The following is a 23,485-nucleotide window of genomic DNA, read 5'->3' as shown; positions in this document are numbered from 1 at the left end:
ATTTTCAAACTTTTCCAGCACATTACCAAAAAAAGGATGCATATTTCACTTTGCATCACCTCAGTAAGACCATGTGAAAGGCCAAATTAATAAGTCTTCTCATCAGATATTGATGCTTCTTTCTTATGTGACACACAAAATTAGAGGAGACTCATCTTTGCTTGTCTTGTTTTTTAAGTTCATTCATTCAAAACTAACTGTAAGATGCTTAACTAGATTGCAGTCTGTGTTATTGTTGAAGTCCTAAATTATTACCTTTAAAGTGTTTGTGCTAATGACATCATGTACAGTAAGACAGGCATAGAGAACAGTACTGACTGGGAGAGGTTTTGAACAGATGGCATACTCAGTTCAATTCAACACTTTGAATGAAAACAAATGCTGTTGTGACAGTGATGTACACTGTCTTGTTGGTATATATGTATCAGTCTAATAAACTTATACCTACACCATCCTCCCTATTCTGGTATTTTAAACAGTACTTACCGGAAATATCAAACAACCTATAATCAATAATTACATATACCTAACTAACAGGGTTGCCAACTCCCAGCAAAAAAATAGGGAACCACCCCCCACCCTCCGCCTCATGATGCTTAATCGACGTAATCGACTTTAATTTATTGCCTGGGTAAAACAAATGCACAGAAACCAATTATTTTTCTACAGTAATTAAATAGATTCAACATTTTTCTGCAACAGAATTGCAGACTGCACACATGGTACCTTCCCAAAGGAGAAAGTACTATAGCTTATTAGGGCATATATTAGACTTAATATTTACTATATACAATAATGAATTTTTTATATATTTTACATCAGATGACCACTTTGGTTGTAAGATTCGGTTGTATTTATTAAAACCTAGACATTTTAAATGAGAATAGGAAAGAAAAGTATTTCTCTGTGCCCCCCTTTCCCTGTTAATGCCCTACCTGGCCCCCTGGCAAAACTTTGCTAGACCCGCCCCTGCACAGTTACCAGCTGTCAGCTGTGTACAAAAGGATCCTGGTGTTATTTGTCTCTCAGAAACAGTTCATAACTTCCCTTCAACTCATTCATGTCAACTAAAAGGTAAACCTGTTTCTCCATCACCAGTTCAACTCTGATGATTCAGTAAGGACATCTCCTGGTTTCATCTTCATGTTTCCCTCTCACCAGATATCGGTTAGGATATCTGTGTGTTGACTGTGTGTTGACCAGCACCTTTAGGGCTGTGGCTCCAGCAAACGTCAGCTGATACTAGAAAGTCATATTAAATAAATTATAACAACAGCTTATCAAGCTTAAACGTGCTGCTGCTGTTTAGCGCGACATCCGCTGGTTTCGTCTTTCTGGCGCAAAGTGGGGGATAAATAAACTAGACGGGACTTAGGACAGCAAAGCCGATCAGCTGATCATTGATCAGTTTCATGATTGAAGTAGCAACAGGAGATGGAGGGGGAGAGAATGAGAGAAGAAGAGGCAGCTGTGCAGCGTAAAGACGCAGAATAACTCCAGCTTTGTGTCTTTAAAAAATTTTTTTTTTTGCTGAAGTTCGGGACAAATCGTGTTCCTTTACACCTAAATACGGAACTTTAAAGTTCGACCTCATCGGCTGTAATTGGTCCAGCTCAGAGTCGATCATGACCAATTGGCCAATCCACCACCTTTCATTGTTTATACCGTTAAAAACAAACAAACAAACAATAAAACGTCGGCCTATAAAAGCGAAAAATCACCATCGGCCCATCGGGCAAATGCCCGGTATGCCCGATGGCCAGTCCAGCCAGTCCTGAAGGATAATGTTGTTGGCTGCTATCTGCAGCACTGGTTCCTGATGACGTCACGTGTGTAAACCTTAAAGACTGCGTGAACGAGGGCGCCTCTTGCCGGGTGCGGTGGCGCGCGCCTGTAATCCAAGCTACCGGGAGGCTGAGGCTGGCGGATCGTTTGAGCTCAGGATCTCTGAGCTTCAGCGGACTATGCCGATCGGGTGTCCGCACTAAGTTCAGCATCGATATGGTGCTCCTGGGGGAGCTCGGGACCACCAGGTCGCCTAAGGAGGGGTGCACCGGCCCAGGTCGGAAACGGAGCAGGTCAAAGCCCCCGTGCCGCTCAGTAGTGGGATCGCGCCTGTGAATAGACGCTGTAGTGCAGCCTGAGTAATACAGCGGGACCCAGTCTTTTTACACTCTTTCTCCTCTCCACAGAAATATGCACACACAGCACACAACCTCATACATCACGTTTTTTACAGCTTATAACACCTTCTTTTTTTGTCATCACCATGTGAAACAGCATGTGAGCATTGATGTTTGTTGGTCCATCACCGCCTCCATCTGGATCACAGGAGAATCAACCAGGGAAAAAATAAAAGCAAGAAAACACGTTTCTCTTCACGTTTCAACAACTTTCTTCTTTCTCCACTGCAGAGTACCTCTGTCAGCATTTTCTCTTTCTTTCTGCTGGTCTATATTTATTCGAGCACAGTGGTAAAAGGATTTAAAATACCACACCTCATAGGGAAATATAGCACATTTTACAAATAGAATAGAATAGAACAGAATAGAAAAATCCTTTAATTGTCCCACAAGGGGAAATTTGGTTGTAACAGCAGCAAAAAACACCGTCTGGTTGTTGAGTTGTTTGACTTTGTTTTCACCCTCAAATGAGCTGACTGCTTCTGCTCTACAAAAACACACAAAATTTTTTACAGAAACACATATTTACATCACGGACAATATACAAAAACAGAGTACTGTACAGTTATTAATATTGAAGTACAGATGAAAGTGGCAAACCCAGGTTTTAGTGTGCAAACAGAGTAGGGTATTGAAAGATGTTTAAATAATTAAGAATATTTAGAATATTTACAAAATGTACAGATTGTGCATTGTACCTGTGCATCAAAAAGTAAACGTGTAACTTCCAATAAGTTAGTATATATAAAATGAGAAAAATAATGTGCAAGTTATAACAGTAGTAGTTGTTCAGTTGATTAGTGCAAATTACAGCGCTAATGTAAACATCTATGTGTGTTGGGAGCAAACCTTATGTACACCATTGTACATAAGATTTTTATTTTTATCTTTTATGTTTGTTTAAGTGTAAGTCTGAGGTCCGTGGGAGCACTGTAATTTCAAATGCCTGTGTATGGTTTGTACATTTGGTTTTTGACTTTGATGGTTCCTTCTTCCCTTGTAATTGAACGGAAATGTAAATTTAACTAACTACAATAACAGGTGCTATCTTAAAGTGATTTTTTTTTACATAACAAAAATGAAACTATGTCTTTCTATATCTATAATAAAGTATATAGCGGTGTTTACCACCTGTTGAGCGTGCCGCCCACTGCTGAATCTGATTGGTCGGATCAGCTGCGCTTCTGCTCATTGGCCCGCGCACCCGTCACTCAGGCGGTTGTAGCGGGGTCATTTCAGTCCGGGTTATAGCAGAGTCAGGTCACTCACTGTACTTGGAAAAAGACGCTACAATGGCGGGACGTCTTCTTCTCCGAGCTTGTACAACAACACTGCAGCTGAGGAGCAGCGTGCTGGCCCCGCCGCTGCACCGTTCAATGGCCACGGTGAGAGGTAGGACTCCGTATTTACGACAGGAGACGTGACTTTACAGGCCTCCGGAGTGCGTTACAGGCACAGCTGTCACCGCTCACTTGACTTAGTGCGACCGAAAACGAAAGGCTGGTTATATTGGTAATTTTAGCGGCGTCTTTATTGTTTAGTTTGGTAGCTCACAAGTTCTGTTTTACACATAAGGAGTTTGCAGTACGTGCTAGCTAGCTACCGCCAGTGTTTTATTTACAGCAAAAAGAAACACCTGTGTACATATTTATTTATTTACAGAAGTAAAACATATTTGTGGGAGGCTTATGTGCTTTGATATACACAAAGTCCCCACCTAAATACGACTATAAAGTACACCTTTAAAAAAAAAAAAAAAAAATGAAGGTCATTTGGACTTTAGCGAGTGGAAAGGCCTTTGATAGACCCACCTCCTTTGGCAGACTCCGTTGGGCAGGTGCCAGCACCCTGACAGGGGACAGGAGTGTGTTATTGTGGGAGGCGTCCAATGCTGACGTGCAGGCTTACCCGCACTCACTACAGACTTTATTATAGTTCTGTATTTTCTAATTAGTTAGAATTTTTATTTCTTTTTGAGTTTTTCGTTTTAATTTAGTTTAGTTTTTGTTCTTAGAAGACGTTTAGTGTTGGTTTCTGTGTTAGTTTTAGTCTTTGTAGTTATTAGTGTACGGAGGACATATGCAAAAGGTAAGATTTAAGCAAGTTATTATAGGCTTTTAATATAAAACTGATTTTTTTTTAAGCAGCTGTACAGCCTGAACCAAATAAAGATTTTTTGATTTATTTATTATTATTATTATTATTATTATTATTATTATTATTATTATTTTTAAATAAAAACCTTTTTGCTATTTAATTTTTCAGGCATACCAACAGATGAAGAACAGGCCACTGGACTGGAGCGCCGTACCCTCCAGGCCCTCAAACAGGGAAAGGTAGGCTACTGTATACATATAATAATGAACCTGAACTGCACATAAGCTAATTTTTTTCTTTTTCCTGTTTACATCACAGGACCCTTACAGCATCCTGAAACCAAAGCACTATGCCGGTACCAAAGAAGACCCTCACATTGTGCCAGGCATTGGAACCAAGAGGCTGGTGGGATGTCTCTGTAAGTGATGCATATTGAATACAAATTTCCTCTTTATGAATCTGTGTTATCAGTGTTAACAACTTTTTTTTTTTTTTAAAATTACAACTTTTTAAAACTCTTTGCAGGTGAGGAAGACAACACTGCTATTGTGTGGTTCTGGCTTCATGAGGGAGAGGCCCAGCGCTGTCCTTCCTGTGGTTCCCACTATAAGTTTGTCCATCACGAGTTGCCCCACTGATACCAAAACTAACACAAAAAGCCCCCAAATTGGGCAACAACAGACAAGTGTATTTGCCTCCTTTATGGCCATATTCTGCAGTGTGCGCACGTCATTCAACTTGTACAGTTTATGATTAAATTGTGACTTGAAGTGGAATGTGTTGATGAGTATTTTCATGAGGGAACAGACAAACACAGTTAAAATATTAAAGGTTAATTTACTATATAAGCTGGACTTTAAAGGGGACCTATTATTCTCATTTCCAACATATTTTAATTCATCACAGCAGTTTTGTACTGTCAATTTTAAATTTTACTTATACTCTACCTTAATGCAGGCCCTCAGATTTCGTCTCTCACTTTAAAGCAACTTTATTTCTGATTGGCTGCCCCTCACAAAGGCTTCTATTGCACTTTAACTACATTTCTGACATCTCAACAGTTGCCCTTGAAGAAATGTCATGGTATCAACAATTAACCAATCATAGGGAAAAATCACCTTCTTTGGAAGAATGAAGTGATGATATTTTAAATGTGAAATCTAAAACATCGGCATTCTTTTTCTGTCTAGATTTTGGTGTAAATAATTACTTTGGCTGTCTTAACCGCTTTCATGAGACCCTCCACTTGCAGGATGTGAATAGGAAATGGCTGTGTGCCTGAGATGACATCTGCCCTTTGTAACTTCATACAAACCCAAGAGTAGGAAGACACTGATGCCTGAGCACACGGATTACACATACCTATACTTATCACCTCCTCTCAAACTCTGGTCACGTGTCATAAGAGCATCCATCATCAGAACATATTTGAAAGAAAATAACAAAAAGCAGAATTAACCCCTTTTAAAAACAGAAAGTCTGGTATATTTTTGTTATAAAAATACCTTCTACAGCAATATTCAGACACAAGGTACTATATTAAAAATAACCAACCTTTCATAAGAACTTAGAACCTTACCAGCAAGTAGCCCATTTATTTCAGTGGCTGTACTTTGTTTTTATTTGTGGATTGTTAAGGCAAACAGCCAAGAAAATCCACTCAGCATCTATAGCAAACACTTCACATTGCTCTCAAGCAAATGTCACAAGAGAACCTTTGTCAAACATAAAGTAGATTTACATTGGCTAACAATTTTTGCAACAGGGGATGGGGGAAAAAAACCAAACTCCTGTAAAATACAGTGTCACTTTGATGACAAAGCCATGCAGAAAATACTGCTAGAGTGTAGTTTTAAAAAATGTGTTTCTGTTGACACTTTGTCAGATGTGAATCAGGTCTTATTTGTTCTCTCTATTTTTGGGGGGGGTGGAATTACATGGTATTTTGTGGTGTTTGACTACATTTTAAACCAGTAAAAACATGATAGAAGCATCTCACTGTCACAATAAATTAGGTGTTAAGCATTACAAAAAGTAATTTCACTGTATTTTACAGGAGTTTGTTTGTTGTCAGTTTATTTATGCCCCTGTGCTGTATATACCAGTAGTTTGCTTCATCATACTTGTCCTATCCAAACATGAATAAAAGCATATCTACAAGAGCAATATTAAATGTGAATCAACTTGTGTGAGATTGGGCATCAAACACTTTGATGGCAAGAAAGCAGCTGGAAAAAAAAATAATTAAAAAATCAACATTAACATTAAAGTCCAGCCGTTCATATCAGTCACTGCTAGTGTCATGTGGCCTTCTTTTTAATTTTTATTTTTTTCAACTTGTGTTTGACTCATCCAGACTGAGAAGTCTGCAAAAAACCATCTGGGAATGTGGTTGCCATCAACAGTCTCAACATGGATTTCTATGTTCTATCAGGCAAGATTAAAGCCTTGATTGTGATCTATAGCCTGTAGCAGCTTCTCACGGAGCATTTCTAGACTCGTGTATTTGGGCAGGTCCAGCAGGTTGAAGCAGGTGTGGGCAACAGGTAAGTAATGCTCCCCTCCACCAGTAGGCTGGATCACCAGTTTCAAGCTTTTCATGCCCAAGATGGGGATGCGGTCACTTCCCGTGAGGAACACTGTAAAGACAAGATTTTTGTTTCTCTTCACTTGTCAAGGTCTGCACTTAATATGCAAACTCACACAAAATTAATGAAACTAACTTTTCTGCTGTTTTGGGCAACACTTACAGAGAAACTGTTTTTTCTTCTCCAATGGAAGATCGTGAAATACCTCCCAGAAAAGCCTGATTGTAGGGTGGTCTGTCCAGTACTCCCCTTTGTACTCAGTAGTCTATGAGCAAAAGAACATAAGCAAAAATTATTTTCATAATCCATCTTATAATGTACAAGGCTCACTTTAAAAAGTGAGATTCACAGTGGCCACTGGAGCTTCGCTCAGTCATTTACAGACTTTTTTTTTTAAAAAACTTGACTTTTTAAATGATATATTGACTGAGAAACCAAGGATACTGCACACTCTTACATCAGCAACCTGCCAATCACCCGGTAGTCACGCCATACCGGCAAATGTTTCCTTAATTCACAAAATGAAGATTATACTGTATTAGATGGAATGTTAAACTAGCATACAAGACCATAAACTAAATTCGTAAAATGTTTACTGAGGTAATAAATCAAGTGAGAAAAAAGGACATTTCAATACAACTAGAGGAGTCGCCCCCTGCTGGACACTAGGAAGAATACAGCTTTCATAGTCCTGAAGGCTATGCGGATATTTTCTTCACATTGCATGGTCAGATGCAATTTTTACTAATCACTATTTAATACAAAACCTTTTCAAGCTCCATCCAGTCATAGTTGGTATTGCCGATAACCATGGCTTGCAGTTCGTTTGGCTGGAACAGTTCTAAAACTTTCCCACCGCACACTTTGTGGAAGCCTGCATAGAAGCACTCGAAGAGTGGAGCTACCGATGTGTTGAAAACATAGTCTACATAGGCATTGACGAAGTCCTGCCTAGAGGAGAAGAAAGTAAGAAAAATGAGAGTAACGTGAATGTTTCAACAACAGGACAGAGGACAGCATTAAGCTTCTTCGTCTTTCGGCTGCTCTCTTTAGGGGTCGCCGCAGTAGATGATCCATCTACATCTCACCCCATCCTCTTCTGTCTTATGCCAACCCTCTGCATGTCCTCCCTTCCTACATCTGTGAATTTTCTATGGTATCTCTCTTTACCTCTTGCCTAGCAGCTCCATATTCAGCATCCTTTGACCTGTGTAGACATTACCCTTCTCCCAGTCTTTAAGATACTTCTTAGCTAAACCTTTGTTGGCGTCACAGTATTTTTACAGCACAGATTAATAATCCAAAATATCCATGAATCCCTCTTAGTGAATAACTGCTAATGGATAAATATCAGGACAACTTAAAAAAAAATCTTTACCTGTTTGACATATTGACGTTAATGTTTTCCCCATTTGGTACAAGCTCAAAAACCTCTGTGGCACCGTAGTTTTCCTCTGTGATCTGAAAAAATAAAAATAAATAAACAAAAAATAAAAATCATATGATAGGTGGATGGCACAACTTAAACCACAGCAGAAAATGTTGACAGTCAATCATCTTACTGTGAAATTCAAGCAGAAGGTTTCCTCAAGGTCATCTTCCGTGTAGTCTAGTAGCTGCTGCAGACTCCTGGATGAACAGGAACACAAATCTTTAAATTTCTGTGTAATTACTGTGGCATCGAAAGGTTTAGATGAAGTTAAGGCAATGCCAAGGTAAACTACCATTCATAAACATATTAAATGGAAACCTCAGGTGACTGTTCCTTGATCTGACCTTCCCACATCTGGCATTAGCTCTTTCAGGTCTTCTAGCGTTGGCTTCTTCTTCAAAAGCTTCTTGTAAAGGGCCAAGGGGAAGTTGAGCTCAACGATAGTGAGATTGTAGATGGCCAGACCGCAGATGACCCCGATGAGGTTGAACAAGTCAATGTCCTCAAATGTCTGCAAAGGACAGTGGGTGATTGTCAGCATTTAATCGAGGGAGGGTTTCACAAAGGTCACGCAGAGACACCGCCTGGTTTAAAGAAAGTACCTTGTTTGAAAACCAGATGAGGCGAGACTCCTCGTAGTAGCGAAACATTCCGTATTTGGGATCTAGCAGCTCTTTCATGATCAGAAGGAAGAACTCCTTTCTCACGCCGCCTGCATCGACAGCCTCTTCTCCCACAAAGATCACCTGCCACAAACGTCCCAAGTAAGTCACAGTACCGTTTGAACCCGGCCTACTCTGTGGGTTCATTACCATGAGCACCATCTTTCACATTCATATATGTATTTTCATTCATAACTAGAAACTTCATCCTAAGTGTACTGATTTAAATTTGGCTGTTAGCTCGTTCACAGTTGTCTTCGTTGTCAAGGCCACGGCTCCTGCGATATTTAGTGATTGCTACCTGGAAATTCTGTTCTGACCACTTGCACCACTCTGCGTGCTTGCTGAATCACCACTTCTGTGTCAAAAGTGTGAGGAGTTGAGACAGAATCTACAGTTTTGAACCTTAAGAACGGATTTATCATTCGCAACACTGTGAAAAAAATGCCGAGCATGCCTCAAGTCAAGCTTGTGATCTAATGTTGATGCTACGTTTGGACGTTGTGGACTCAAACCTGAAGAGCGCCTTTTTTCCCTCTCTAGCTCTTAGCTGTATGATGTTTCCTCCCTGAGTTAGTGGTGTCGTTGTAGACTGCAAGGAGGTTCATGTTGAAATCACACACGCACATGTGCATGTTGTCAGAACGGGACTTCCTGGGACCAATCCAAAAATAGCACAAGTACTGGAAGGGATCCAGAGTTTACAAGAATATGACTGGAATGGAAATGGTGGCCAAATTTAAATCAGGCATGGGTTATGCTGCTTATTTTTTTTTAAAGCTTCAAACTTAAATGTTGTTTCTACCTTTAGTGGTTTCTTGTAGTCAACATTTTTAGACTTCCTGAGCACTTCCATAGTGTCTCCAACGATGTTTTCCCTGCGAACGATGAGGATGAGGCAAGGGTTGACGGATTCCACCGCCGGTAGGAACATGGAGCTGAAATTTTGCATCTGCGCCTGGTCCACTGCTATCTGTTAATACAGAAAACACACGATTATGAAGCGATTAGTGAGAATAAAGGTAAGAAACTGCCTTTAAGAGGTTTAGTGAGTAGTACCTGCATCTGTATGACAGCATCTGTCTGAAGGAGTGTAGTCTTTGCTTGGGCATCAAATACAAAAGGATACTTGCACAGAGTCACCACACCATCATGTCCCTGATAGAGCATAAACAAAAGGTTCATATCAAAACCTTAACATAGAAAAATGTATTACTGAATCGCAGAGCCAACATCCACAGCAGACTCACCATTGGGTACATCTGCCTCTGAAGCCATGTGACGTAGTCATTTCGGATGTCTATCAGGTTATCCAACTCATGAATGTAGAACTTGTCGTACTGAATGATGTGTCCCGCTTTCTCGCTCACCTGAAGCGACAAGTGGGAGCGACTGTCACCTGTAGTCCTTTAAAGAAGGATAGAATCTGCAACAGGAATTTAACACGGCACCTTTTTCCTCACCTTGTGTAGGATTTCCAGGAGCCGCAGCGATGTGTCCAGAAAACAGGTGAAGATTCTCTGCTCTACTGCGGGAATGCCCACCTTGTGCATCTGCAGCAGATACACCACCACTTCCTTGTACAGCTTAACTAGACGCTGGAAGACTGGGGACTCAAACGTAGACCACCAGTTTCCTGCAAATACATGAGCAAACACTAAATTAGTGCTCCACAAAACCCTTTTAAGACCGTGTAAAGTGCTCATTTTTTCCCAGTCCTAACTATACCATCTGGAATTAAATTCCTGCATAAGATTTATGACAAATATACGCTATTTTAAGACCTTATTTTCCTTAATGATAACTTCAGGAATCCTGAAATTGTGTAGTATGGAAAAAAAGTGCCAATAAAGCTTTAAAAAACTCCTTCATCCTACCTACCTAGCACCTTCAGTGGAGCCTCTTTTAGGCTGATGACTGATTTGGCAAACGGGATAGAGATGGTCACGTAGTTATTTCGGTTAGTGAAGAGAGGGCATTCTGGAAGAGTGAGGTAGAGTCTCAGTGCTTCGATGTCTGGAGGAGAATTGTTTAGCCTGGGAATGAGGTTCTTCTCCAGACTGGCAGCAATCTGAGGCAGACAGACGAAGGGAAACTGGTCTGTTATGATTAATGTGATAATCCTGAATGCATACAAACTGCTGATGAGGTGTGGGGTAAAGTGCAACAATAACACACTGAATGGACCAGAGTACCGGAAATAACTGGAGCCGACACAGTAATAAAACTGGGGACATTCACACTATAAAAACATCTGCCCGGTCAGGTACCAAATCAAAATAATATGAACGTCAGTGACAAGACAGCAGTGGCAATGTCAGATGAGCAAAGGTCATAAACACTGTTGAAGAGTATGAGGAATAAAAAAGAAACTCCAAGTCAGAGGGACTTCACCAATCAGAGAAAAAAATTAGTGCCCAAGTATTTGGCATGGTACTGACACGACACAGAATGCAGTTTTGAATTACAATGAAGAATCCAGAATTCAGTCCCAGACCTTGAATAGAACAAGTAAAAGGAGATGGATGGGTGGATGAAACTATATTGTATGTGGCCACTGACCTGCTGAGCAATCTCAGGGTGACCCTCTTGGATTACTTTGTTGAAGAGCAGGCGAGCCATGTTCATATCCACCCCTGAACATTTACTGCTGGTACTGTAGTGATCTGGATGACTGCGTTAAAAAAAAATTAATAAATAAAAAAATCACCACTCAGAATGAGATAATTACAAAAATGCTAGGCAATAACTATAACAACACAAAACAAAAGCATTAATCTAACGTTCTAAACTTATTGGAAGGTGCTTCAGAGTGCAAATGGTTAATGAGCCAAAGCACACTTCAAAAGCAGCCCAAACGTTTCTCAAAGCAAAGAAACAGGATATTCTTCAATGGCCAAATCAGTCATCTGATCTCAACCCAGGAGAGCACGCTTTTTATCTGGTCAAAGCGGTGACAGCAGAACAAGCTTTAGATTTACCATGACAGCAGATGAGTGTCAGTACTGAATGTCGTTTATAGTTGAGCTTCCTGCTTTCATGGCTAAAACTGTGGCCATCTCAATTTCATGTTTTTATATAGCCTACCAAACTCGTGCATTCACCTGGCTCATATGATGGGAGCAGCTTAAGAAAGCTTTAATTATCTAACTAGAGAGTAAATAAACAAGAAATTCAGCGAAACAATGTGTTGATTTTAATACAAATCAGTCAAAATGATTTTTCTGACTAGATAATGAATGAATGTTACCCATTTTCCTTTGAAATATCTGGAGTGCATTTACCTCATTGACAGGAAAGACCCATTTAGGCAGCTTGCTGAGGAAAACACGAGGTCGATCTCACTAAGGAAACCAGAAAAGGCAAATAATTACTGTGTAAATCTCCAAAAAGGATCTGGTAATTTGATTCTATTCAAACACACCATGCCAACTCCAATATACTACTACTAGTACTACTACTGAGGGGGAAAAAAGAAGAAGAAAACTTTACTTGGAGATATCTAGCGGGAGTCTTCCTGGTGAGTGGTTCAACCATTTTTGTATGAGATCCTCATTCAAGGAGCAAATCTTTCTCTGTGGATCTTTTATCCTTGTGTCATCTCCGTTCTGAAGACTCTGCACCAAAAAGTATAAATGTTACACAAATAAAAACTGAAAAATGTAAACCTGTGTAAAAGAAACAGATCAGATGTTCTAAGTGTGTAAAAACAGCGTTCACAGCTATCTGCGGCACATTTTAGAAGAAGGTGCTTCTGAGAAAAGGAAAAAAGTGACATACATCCTCATTACAAATTACATTCTGCTTGAAAACTCATCATACGCTACATGGCAACGTGTTTTAAAACCAACATCAGCTTGCATTGACTGTTGGGGAACAGCTGGGGTAGTCTGCTTTAATTAGATTGACAAATGCAATTCTGTTTCCTGGAATTCGAAAACTTTTATTACAAGATTTTAAATTAATGTAATTTTCTCATTTTTCAAATTTCTTGTGATTTCACAGGTAAGTTTTGCCTTCTTTAACTCACGTGAATGGTGACATTGTCAAACAATGCTGTGGTATAAAATTACACGCGAACCCATGTGCTAAGATTTTTTTTTTTTAATTCCAGATAATTACAGGCTGTGTCTGGAAATATTTACAATCTCAGCTCGTCTGCCTGACATCGCTCTCACGCCCCAGCGGTGATAATAATCCTTTAGTTCAAATCACTGTTGTTCAGCTGCTCACTATTATCGAGTACTGCCAGTGCCATTGTTTTTACTGTAGAGTAAAAACGATAGCATTCAGCACAGCTGTGCAATTATTAAAACGTGCTGTATATTTGTAAGCATCTCCATGAAATCTCTGTTTCAGAGGAGAGTGAAAACTTACGTTGGCACTGCAATAGTGAGCAAAGCTTTGATCTCCTCCAGCATAAATCCGTTTGACACAACATTTCTCCTCTGAATCTGCAACAAAAGTGAGGGAAAATTGGTTTTTTATGTTATTAAAACATCTTACCATCGAGTTTTACATTTGAAATAAACCCTTCAAACTAATTATGTAATGTGGAAGTGCTTTTATGACTTCAGATTCAGATTAAAGCTAATAAATCTCCATGTTCAGATGGATACACAGCAGAATTATATAAAACGTAGTCAGAGAAAATGTAAACGGAGAATCCTATCGATTAATACATTTGACTGCTTATGACTCAAACTTTACCCCCTCAAAAATGGAAGGATGTTTCGGTTTTACATGTGCTGTCCCCTCACCTGTATCTGTTGCAGTACTGGTGGCTACCCAGGGACCTTTAACAAGAGCAGGGCTTTTTCTGTTGGAAGTGGACCGTGTGCCAAGCTGCCCGTTCCCTCCAAGCCCAAATGAATCCATCTTCCCCGATGACGGCGTGAAAGCCAGCGTGTGTTGCCTTGACCGCACAGCAATTTGAAATGTTACTAGCAGCCTTGTGACTTTTCAGTATAATTCACTGGTGTTGTATTTTAGATAAACGTGCAAAAACAAAGTAGATTTTACCTTCCACATGCAATCTGTGTGACTACATTTCCCATGAGCTCAAACACTTTTCTGGGGTTTATTTCATGATTTGTAGAGTTGTGCCCAAGCTGTCCATATCCTCCCGCTCCAAATGTGAACACGCCCCCTTCCTGTATTTAAAAACAACAGAACCAGTTATTCTGACCTTCAAAAGGGTTAGCACTGTGCAAGGCCAAGTGTTAGCAAACACCCCTGAACATGAGGCTGGAAGAGACAGAGAGGCATGAAAGACAGCTGTCATGTTAATGATTTCAGACTAGTTTTTCCTTAACCAGAAACAGCTAGATTAGTAAAGGCACATGCCAGGAGGGGGATTCTTTTAACATCCAAGTCTTACAGCAGGGATCCTCGTCCTCTACAGCGTCAGCCCACTACTGAAACAAACTTACTGCGTCTGGGCACCTGGACAGAAATGGGCATTTTTATCCACCGCTCAAGAAGATTTAAAACTTCACTATTTAACAAGCCAAAAACTATTCCAGGTTCTAAATAACTGTCCCAACTCATCCACTCTTTTCTAAAAATCAGAAGTAAACACAGAAATGGCATTCCTTACCAGCCTAATTACTGAGGACCATTCATAAAAAGAAGATGAACATGATTACCCGCTGAAAATGTAAAATGCTTTCTCTTATGTAGAAGAGGTCACGCCTCATACTTGTGCCAAAACATGTTAACATCACATCTCATGAAGACCCTGAAGAGATCCTGAACCAGCTTCCAGCACATGGTTGGATCCCTTCCGGTCCTTGACCTGCTCAACAGGGTCTACATCCACCGAGCAGTGTGAGAGTCATGTTTTGATTTCTCCAGTGTATTCACCACCACCAGCTCAGCTCTGCTGGGTGGATGCCTTGGCAGTGACCTGGATAGTTGGCTCACTGATCGGCAAAACACCTGCAGCACCATGTTGGACAGCAACACCAAAGCCCATCGGGGGACTGTCCTCTCTCCCTTTCTCTTCACCCTGTTCACCACAGCCTTCAGCACTGCACAGACACCTGCCACCTTCACAGGTTTCTAATGACTCTGCAGTAGTGATGTATCACACAAGGTGATGAGGAAGAGTATGGGGGTTGTGGATGTGAGGAGGGTTAGAATGCTGGTCACCCCTATTTCCATCTGTGTGGTTTGGGTGCAGACAGTAGAGGATAAAAATACCTCAGTGTTCACACTAAAAACACTGAAGCCCTCTACAAGAACGACCAGAGTCCTCTCTATTTTCTTAGATGACTCCTTTAAAATCTAATGGATGACTCAGGATGTTTTGAGTCTGTAATGGCCACTGCCATCCTCTGTGCTGTGGTGGGCTGGGGCAGCAGACTGAGGGTAGTTGATAACAGCAGACTCAACAAACCGATCCACAAGGCCAGTATTACAGGCGTGGAGCTCAACTCTGACAGCAGATGTCAGATGATAGCCGACAATCCTTCACATTGATTCCACGACTTGCAGGACAGTCACAGGAGCAAAACACCCACTGCACTACAACGCCACAGGAAATGATTTCTACCTGCGACGATCAGACTTCATATCTTCCCCTTATGACACCTGGGCTATTCTCACTTGTCATATCTTCTTTATATTGTACATACTATTGTTTAACTTTGGAGTATTTATTTTAACATAATTCATGATTGGTGGAGCATCTTAGTTTTATAAGGATGGTTTACATTTTTTTAATGATTTCTTTTCATTTTCTACCTTTCATATCATTTGCTTGAGAGTCTGTGACAAAGCAATTTCCCCCTGCCATTATAAAAGTATTCTGATGTATAAACTGTTACAATTGGAGGGTGCTCAGATGAAATGCCTGCAGCATCAAATAATGAGCTCAGCATGTGTGCAAGTAATCCCAGTGAGCCAAATGCTCAGGCAGTTTCAGGCAGTTTATTCTATATCAGCATGATGTCAGTGAGTGCAGACATCCCTAATATAGTCATCTCAGGCGTATCGCTTTGGCTGTGAAGCCTAACTGATGTGTTAGTCGATCCTTCGGTATGAGGGGCAGCCAATCAGAAGAGACTTGGCTAAATGGGAGAGGAGCTGAGGAATATATAAAAAAAAGAAAAGAAAAGAAAAAAAGCTCGTTTTAAACAGCAGAGGAACCCAGGAACTGCACCTACAGCACCGTGGGTGCTGAACAGTTTGTTCATCTGACAACAGCTTAATGTTTTTCTAAAGGAGAGCTTTATAAACATCTGTCTGACAGTGTTTTTAAAAAGCAAAACATTGAAATCTTAATGTACTGCAGTGATACTGGGATGTATTCTAACTGGTCGCTTGGCAGCAGCTGTCTGAGCAGTATGCAAACTGGAGAGCGAGGACACAACACACTGACTGTGACAAGTGATGCATCTGTAATCCTGCTTGGCTGCTGTTTGAGATCAGTTAAGAAAATGTAATACATATAAACAGGCAGATTAAAAACAACAACAACAACAATGAATTAGGAAGAAGGTAAAGAAAGAATCAAACAAGCATAACCCAGCATGGGAGTAAGTCCCAGTGAAAGTCCAAGGCCCAGTATATTGATTTAAAAAAAAAAAAAAAAGGAGAAGCAAAGCCTAAGAATTAAAACCATTAATTAGATATAAAAGAGCCACTTCTTAGTTCAAAAATTACCAAGTGGATTTTGGCATTGCCATGCCATAGTCACCACACAAACTCCAACAGTACCACTTTTTTAAAGGTTATCACCTTGTTTTAACTGGATTGTCTTAATGTTTACTTTCAGATCAGTGATTTGATATCTCATTATAACCTTTAACTGTCACAAGAGCCCACATAGCTAAACCTGCAATGCTCTGAAGATCTGCTGTTTTTACATTTTTAGATGGGGCAGCAGCAGTTTAATTAGAAATTCAAAGACAACAAAAATAACAACAACAAATAAATATAGCAGTCCACTATCACTAATCCCACAGTTTCCAATTTCGGCCTTCTGTACATACACAGCTGCAGATCCATCAAAGAACCAAAAAGTATGCAACTTAACTTGGTCAGCGCTGCTGTGTGATCTTCTCCACAGCAAATGTAAATCACTCTCTGTGATCTGAGGGACTTCAGGAGGGCCGGGAAATACCGATCTGAAAAAGACCTCCTGAAAATTAGTCCAAGTTTTGGGTTTTAATGTACACCAGCACCTTCTCACTCACCGTTGCAGTCGTTGAGACCAAGCTGACCGAAATTGTTGCGCCCCCAACCGAACACAGCTCCCGAGGGAGTGAGGGCAAAGCTATGAGCTCCACCTGCTGATATTTGAGCAAAAGGAATGCCCTGCAGAGACTGAATCATCTGGGGTGTGGAAATGCTCTGTCCGTTGATTCCTAACCCAAGTTGGCCATATCGATTCTGGCCCCATGAGAAGATGTGGCCCCCTGTGTTAAAAACATAGATATAATTGAAACGGTTTAACATAACATTAACACTGTAAGCTGCTCTGGATATGCACTAAGTGCAAACCATTCCTCACCTTTTGAAAGTGCATGGGAGTGCCAGTACCCACAGGCTACCTGAGCAATTTGAACATCTGACAAAGTCTTGATGTTTCTTTTCATACAGAGGAAAAAAAGAGAGAGAAGAATGCCTATATTAGGTCTTTTCATTACATGGTGCCTTTACAAAACAAAAGATGAGCAAGTAGTGCATTAAGTAGGACACACAGGGGTTTCCTGATAGTTGATGAATTTACCTAGGCACGCGAACACATTCTTCAAAGTTATTTAATCCCAGCTGTCCATCTGAACCAAGACCCCAAGAGAAAACCTGTCCTTTGTCATTTAGGGCGAGTGTATGGGCCTCTCCACATGATACAGCCACTATGATCTGTGCATCCAAGGCCACAACTTGCTCTAATAGATAACATAAACAAGTGCTTGCACGGTGAGCAACTTTGTTTTTCTAATAAAACATGGTTAAAAACAAACAAACAAACAAACAGCACACATCACCAACCGGGTTTCTTTCTGGCTTTCTCATGTCCAAGCTGTCCAAGATCATTGCAGCCACAGGTGTACACCGTCCCGTCCTCCAGCAGGAAAGCTGTGTGTCTGCGGCCACACCCCACATCACTCACTTGCTTCCCATGAAAGAATTCACATTTTCGTGGCTCAACCACAATCTCTTCATCAATCCCACCCAAGCCCAGTTGTCCGTAGGAAGCATTTCCCCAGCACAGCATTGTAGTTCTCCCTTTAGCTGCACGCAAAAGCAGGATCTCAGGCTCTGCGAAGAAGACACTTGGGCTAATATAACCTTCCAGAGTATAGTCACATATCCCCCGTTTCATTTGCAAGGTGTAATCTAGCTGGTATCACCTAGCAAAGCCGAAAGAGGCAAAACAACATCATCGCCACATGAAACAGACGCAAGCGTGCGGTCAGATTAAGTCATGACTTCAGGATCGTATACCTAGATATATATATAGCGAGAGCACTAGTACATTGCAGTCTAAACTGACCATCTAAACAGATTAGCCAAGTAAGCTACAGTTAACGGTGTTGGATGAGTTCCGTTAGGTTTGCTAAAATCGTCAAATAACACCACTTCCGCCGCGGGCGGCTGGGTTTACAAATTAAAGCACATGCCAAAACATATTTAAATACGAGTATTGCTAATAACTGTATGTAACCACACTATTTACACTTTCATAAACGTAATTAATAAACGTACACATTTCTTCCTGGGTCACAAATGTATGCGTTTATAATATTGTGAGCGGAAGTATAACTCTTGTCAGGAATGTTAGCACACGCTAGCATGCACCTTGACGAGTACAAGCATTTCAGACTGATGGCACTTGACCGACTTAATGTCAGTATTTAAAATTATCATAGTGCAGTTGGAAATTATTTTAAGAAATATATATGTTTAAGCACTCGGCACGTGGTATATGGCTGACTTATACAGACAGTACTGATATAGCAAGCTAACGTTAGTCAGACCCAAAGACTTTATGTCTGTGTTTGGAACATACTGTACTTAAGAGTTCATTCAGAAACCTCAAGTGACTTCACAGCTGAGTATCTCAACTTAAAGCCCCGCCATTCTTTACTGTTCCACTTAAAGCATAAGTTGAACAACTTACAGCCAGGTGTCTCTTATGTTAGCGCCAAGAGCAAATCTTACCAAAGCCACCAGACCCGACAACTATATGATCTTCCAGTGCCGTATTCGTTAGTTGGTCCGACTGTTAAAAACACACATTACAGCACGCTACTGTCCTAAGACAACTCCCAGGTAAAACCCTACTCAATCTAACCACTCCGATGCACTGTCAACAACTGCTGTACGTCCAAGAAACGCATCAAAGCAGTCGTATCAAACTCTGGATGTCCGGTTTGTCCTTTTAGAAATAAAAGTCTTTTTATAGTAACAGAGCGGAAAACAGTACAAGATAGCTAAAATATATACCCAAGAGTCCCGAAATGTCCAAAACACGGTCAATGAGATTTGAATACTTGTCTGAAAGACGCGTAGATAAGCCCTACAAGTAAACGGGGGTAGGCTTAATTTGAAGGCGGGTTACCATAACCGGAAGTATTAACGACGTTTTCGCGGATTTTACTTCATGGACGTGAAGAAATGTCGCGAAGCTGCCGAAATGTTCTAGAGCGAGCACACCCGCGCATGCGTGTACCGGCTGCGCTGTACTACCTTTACCTATACATGAAAACACGGGGGTTACTCTCCTTGTCCCCAAACTCCATATTTATACACACACACACACACACAAACATACAGATACACGCACACCTCCCCGTTTTGTCTTTGGCACACGGCATTTATTTGTTATTAATTAGTAAGTAAAATAAGGAAAGCGAAAGTGCGAAAGACTACCACTGAAGTGCGCAGCATGAACTAGCAAAAGAAAAGTCCACAAATGAATACATTCGAAATAAACAACACATACAACGGTATTCAAGACTACATGTTAATTAATATGTAAGTACATGTAAATATTAATACAAGCACATTTAAAATATGACTATAAGTTGCAGATATATGCGATTAAATGTGAAACGTTATTTAAAAAAAATGGTATATCTGCATTCCAATAGCAGATGTTTTATTTACCTGTAGTTTTGTTCATCTTATGTAATCAGACTCTAAGTATACTAGAAGAATCTCGAACTTCTACCGGCTCTGACATGTCTTTTTCCAAAACCATGTTCGCCAATTTGAGTTGGTTCACAACCACCGGGCTCCCCCTGGTGGAGAGCAGGCTCACTCACTCCGATTAAAACAAACAAACAGACTGTGTCACCTTAATTAAGATAAGATAAAATAAGAGAAGAAGCGAAAATGTAACTTTAAATACAAGGTAAACTCAACAAACACATTAAAAAGTAGGCATTAATATGTATATATTTTAAAATAATGAAAACAGAAATGCAGCGAATGAAGACATCAAATCAATGTAATTCTCTTTTTTCTCATCTAGTTTTAAAAGAGCTTTTTGCACCAGTTAAAAATAGATTGGACATTTCATTGATGTCCAGTATGCTTCTGTAACAGAGATCCAAGTTTGTTCATTCAAAATCCAGCTAACACAGCTAGGTTTCAGACCAAACTTTTGTTTGACCGAATGGTTTCAAAGGAGATGAAAAGTCAGATACATTCATATCATGCATACTCCATCTGCTGGCACAATGCCATCTATCAGTCAGTCTGTCTGTCTCTTTCTGTGTTAGCTGATTTCTTTTATACTGCAATATACTACATATAAAATCTAAAAATGTTTATTTGCATTTGTGTAAAATGTAAATGCAAACAGAATGCAACGATTTGCAAAGCTCCCAAACCCATATTTTATACACATCAAATGTTTAAGCTGAGACATTTTAATATTTCACAAAAATATTATCTCATTTTGAATTTGATGGCAAAAACATGTCTCAAAAAAGTTGGGGTTGGGACAACAAAATTGTGGAATCATTTTACATTATATAGGATCATCAAAAGAATCAGAGAATGTAGATAAGTCTTTGTGCGCATGGGACAATACTGAACAGACAATACTGGCATTAAAAACAGGCATTGTTGTGTCATGAAATCAGCGCATGGAGTCAGGAACACTTCCAGAAAATACTATCTGTGAACACAGTTCACCGTCTCATCTACAAATACAGGTTATCTCATACAAAGAAGAAGCCATATGTATGCATCTCTCGTCCGAATCTCTTTAAAATGAAACTGAGCTTGTAGTGAAAACAAACATACATTTTGTGACGCAGTTTGTGCAATGCTATCTGAGCTGCATTTTAAAATCATCTACTGATTGCATGAAACAGGGGACAGCCTGAGTCAAAAACAGATTTTTGCATACTTTGAAAGTATGATAAACATAGATATTATTTCAGTGCGTTGCTGGTGAAGGTGGAGGAGGCGGTTTAGTTAACCTTTTCCAAATGTTTCCCATGCGTAAATATATGACAGAGCGGATGACAGGTAGGTTGTGAGTCTTTGACATCTGTTGTTTTTAGGTGTCACTGTGGTTAGATCATCTTAACCTGCGTTAAGACTTACAGCTAATGATAGCTCTCTTTACACACAAATCAGCCTATTTTACGCATTTGTTTGCGTAACCACACATTTGTCTCATGACTGACTTCACCCAGGCGTAGGATAACCTGCTTGGTGAATATGCAGTCTATCCTGTACTGCTGGTTCTTTAGGGGAGTTTTCCTCTCCTGTCTTACGCATTGTGGTCCGATGTCTCAGAGGAGGATCCTATTTATTTCTTCTTAGGTTACAAATCAGAGCACAAACAGGGCAGACACAACAGAAGCAAACATGTTGTACTTGATCGGAGTAAGTACAGACCTCTTTATATATTATTTTAAGCCTTTTAGCTGTAAGTAAGCTCACTTTTCAAAGATTTTGTTTTCTAGTGGTGAATGTGACCTGTGTGATACTGACTGCTGTTCGTTTTGTCTTCAGATCGTTGTTGGTCTTCTGTTCGTCATATATTGGTTTTCACAGGGACTTAAAGAGGTGAGCAGCTATTTATTTTTCTTTCTTTCTTTCTTTTTTAAATGTAGCTCAGATCAAAATAAGACATACATCAATAATAAGGAGTTTGAAGCAAACAGAAACAGTTAGAGAGATTGCCCAGTGGTGGAACAAGGAAGCAAAGAGTAACTCTGAGTAATGATTCTTATCATTTTCAGGGAAATAAGTCACAAAAGTCCCAGCTCCCAGAATCCTCTGCAAACAACAAGATGGTAAGCGGCAATCAAAAGTTAAATGCTGAGCTTACTGAGAATAGTTAGGATAAAATATCTGACTTTAATTTCTTTAACAGAATGATCTTAGCGAAGACGACTTGCATTTATTGGCAAAGATCCTTTCGGTTGGATTGGTGGATGCGGATCCGAACTACCTCCATCACCTAAAAGGCTACAGGGACTTGCGTGGTCCCTGATCTCCTTTGGAAAAAAGAAAGAAAAAGAAACAAGGAGCTCATCTGGAGCGACGGGTGGATACAAAAACAGACTTTCCTGGAGATCTTGAAGGATTTGTGATGTCATCAAATCAATGCTGATTTGGATTACAAGTTATTCTCACATCACCCTGCAGATGTTTCATGATCACAGGATAAAACATGCAATATGTTCAGTTTAAACGTGACACTGGCATTGAATAACTCAGAGGTGCACACAACTGCGTTATGTTAAACATGGATCCTAACTGCTTTACTGTTGCCTTTGTAACCCTCGGCTGTGCTGCTTGTTGCAAGTAATCTGGCTCAATGCTGCTATTTAACATTTAGCTAAAATGCTAAATTGGTGTTACAAGGAGCGCAAGTGGAGAAGAATACAGTCTTTATCGCAATCATTACCCAGTCATCAAATCAGAACAATGTGTAACGCATTAGGCAAGGGTGTGTTTTGTCCTGTGGTTCAAACTGTTTTTCGTAAGAGAAAGAATGGATTGTTTGCATAGTCTCACTTCAAAGAGAACCATGTGACCATTTCAGTTTGGGAAAAGATTCAATTAATTTGTTTCTCTTGTCTTTTTGTTCACGTCCTTGTCTGGAAAGAGGAGACAAAAGAGAGAGTTAAACAAAGAGACAGATTAGATTCTCGTGTTGTTGTTGTTATTTTTTAAACATTTTTATTTTTGCATGATATGGCAAACTTAAAGCCTCTTACCCCAGACACGTCTGCTGAGCTCGTTCCCGAGCAGGTAGAGTGAGATCACCACAGACATGTTAAAAAAGAAGAAGCCCACCAGACCAGGAGCACTGAAGCGCCCCAGAAGAGGATACACCCAAATCCCGACTGACATGTACACCCATATAATCCTGCAGAATATGTTCATAGTATAAAAGAAAAAAAGAAGGGGAAAAAAAGGTTTGGCTCATGCAAACATTCACCCAGTGTGTTCACACAGTCATTGTAACAGCAAAGCAGCAGCAAAAATAAACATCTCATATGCAATGAACAGCATGCTTATGGTTTGTTCTGGACTCGT

The 23,485-nt window shown here is 40.1% G+C and overlaps 2 protein-coding genes and 1 long non-coding RNA gene across 4 annotated transcripts; 2 read left to right on the top strand and 1 right to left on the bottom strand.

The window, feature by feature from the left end:
- Positions 1-3,383: 3,383 nt before the first annotated feature.
- Positions 3,384-5,318, top strand: cox5b2 (cytochrome c oxidase subunit 5B2). The gene is made up of 4 exons (XM_003441054.5): positions 3,384-3,575; positions 4,449-4,519; positions 4,599-4,698; positions 4,806-5,318. The coding sequence occupies exons 1-4, from the start codon at positions 3,476-3,478 to the stop codon at positions 4,916-4,918; spliced, it is 384 nt and encodes a 127-aa protein (XP_003441102.1). The 5' UTR covers positions 3,384-3,475; the 3' UTR covers positions 4,919-5,318.
- Positions 5,319-5,913: 595 nt separating this feature from the next.
- On the bottom strand, positions 5,914-20,209 carry herc4 (HECT and RLD domain containing E3 ubiquitin protein ligase 4). Of its 2 annotated transcripts, none has more exons than XM_005473848.4 (24): positions 20,084-20,209; positions 17,963-18,232; positions 17,700-17,859; positions 17,481-17,557; positions 17,164-17,385; positions 17,003-17,094; positions 13,985-14,115; positions 13,723-13,877; positions 13,340-13,416; positions 12,455-12,579; positions 12,247-12,306; positions 11,525-11,636; positions 10,844-11,033; positions 10,426-10,598; positions 10,213-10,332; positions 10,022-10,120; positions 9,768-9,935; positions 8,903-9,046; positions 8,645-8,811; positions 8,431-8,497; positions 8,247-8,329; positions 7,636-7,819; positions 7,031-7,133; positions 5,914-6,919 (listed from the first exon to the last, which is right to left on the bottom strand). In XM_005473848.4, the coding sequence occupies exons 1-24, from the start codon at positions 20,097-20,099 to the stop codon at positions 6,711-6,713; spliced, it is 3,204 nt and encodes a 1,067-aa protein (XP_005473905.1). In that variant the 5' UTR covers positions 20,100-20,209; the 3' UTR covers positions 5,914-6,710. The 2 variants fall into 2 exon arrangements, with proteins under 2 accessions (XP_005473905.1, XP_005473907.1); XM_005473850.4 differs by lacking the exon at positions 20,084-20,209 and adding an exon at positions 19,136-19,349.
- Positions 20,210-21,681: 1,472 nt separating this feature from the next.
- LOC100700543 (uncharacterized) lies at positions 21,682-23,455 on the top strand. Its single transcript, XR_269731.4, has 4 exons — positions 21,682-21,820; positions 21,950-22,003; positions 22,180-22,233; positions 22,314-23,455. It is a non-coding gene; the product is annotated as an uncharacterized LOC100700543 (long non-coding RNA).
- The last annotated feature ends 30 nt before the right edge of the window (positions 23,456-23,485 follow it).

The sequence above is a fragment of the Oreochromis niloticus genome, linkage group LG13 (assembly GCF_001858045.2).
Source record: "Oreochromis niloticus isolate F11D_XX linkage group LG13, O_niloticus_UMD_NMBU, whole genome shotgun sequence".
NCBI classification, from domain to species: Eukaryota; Metazoa; Chordata; class Actinopteri; order Cichliformes; family Cichlidae; genus Oreochromis; species Oreochromis niloticus.
Note: the sequence above shows the minus strand (reverse complement) of the source record. Positions and strands in the feature narration are given on the sequence as shown.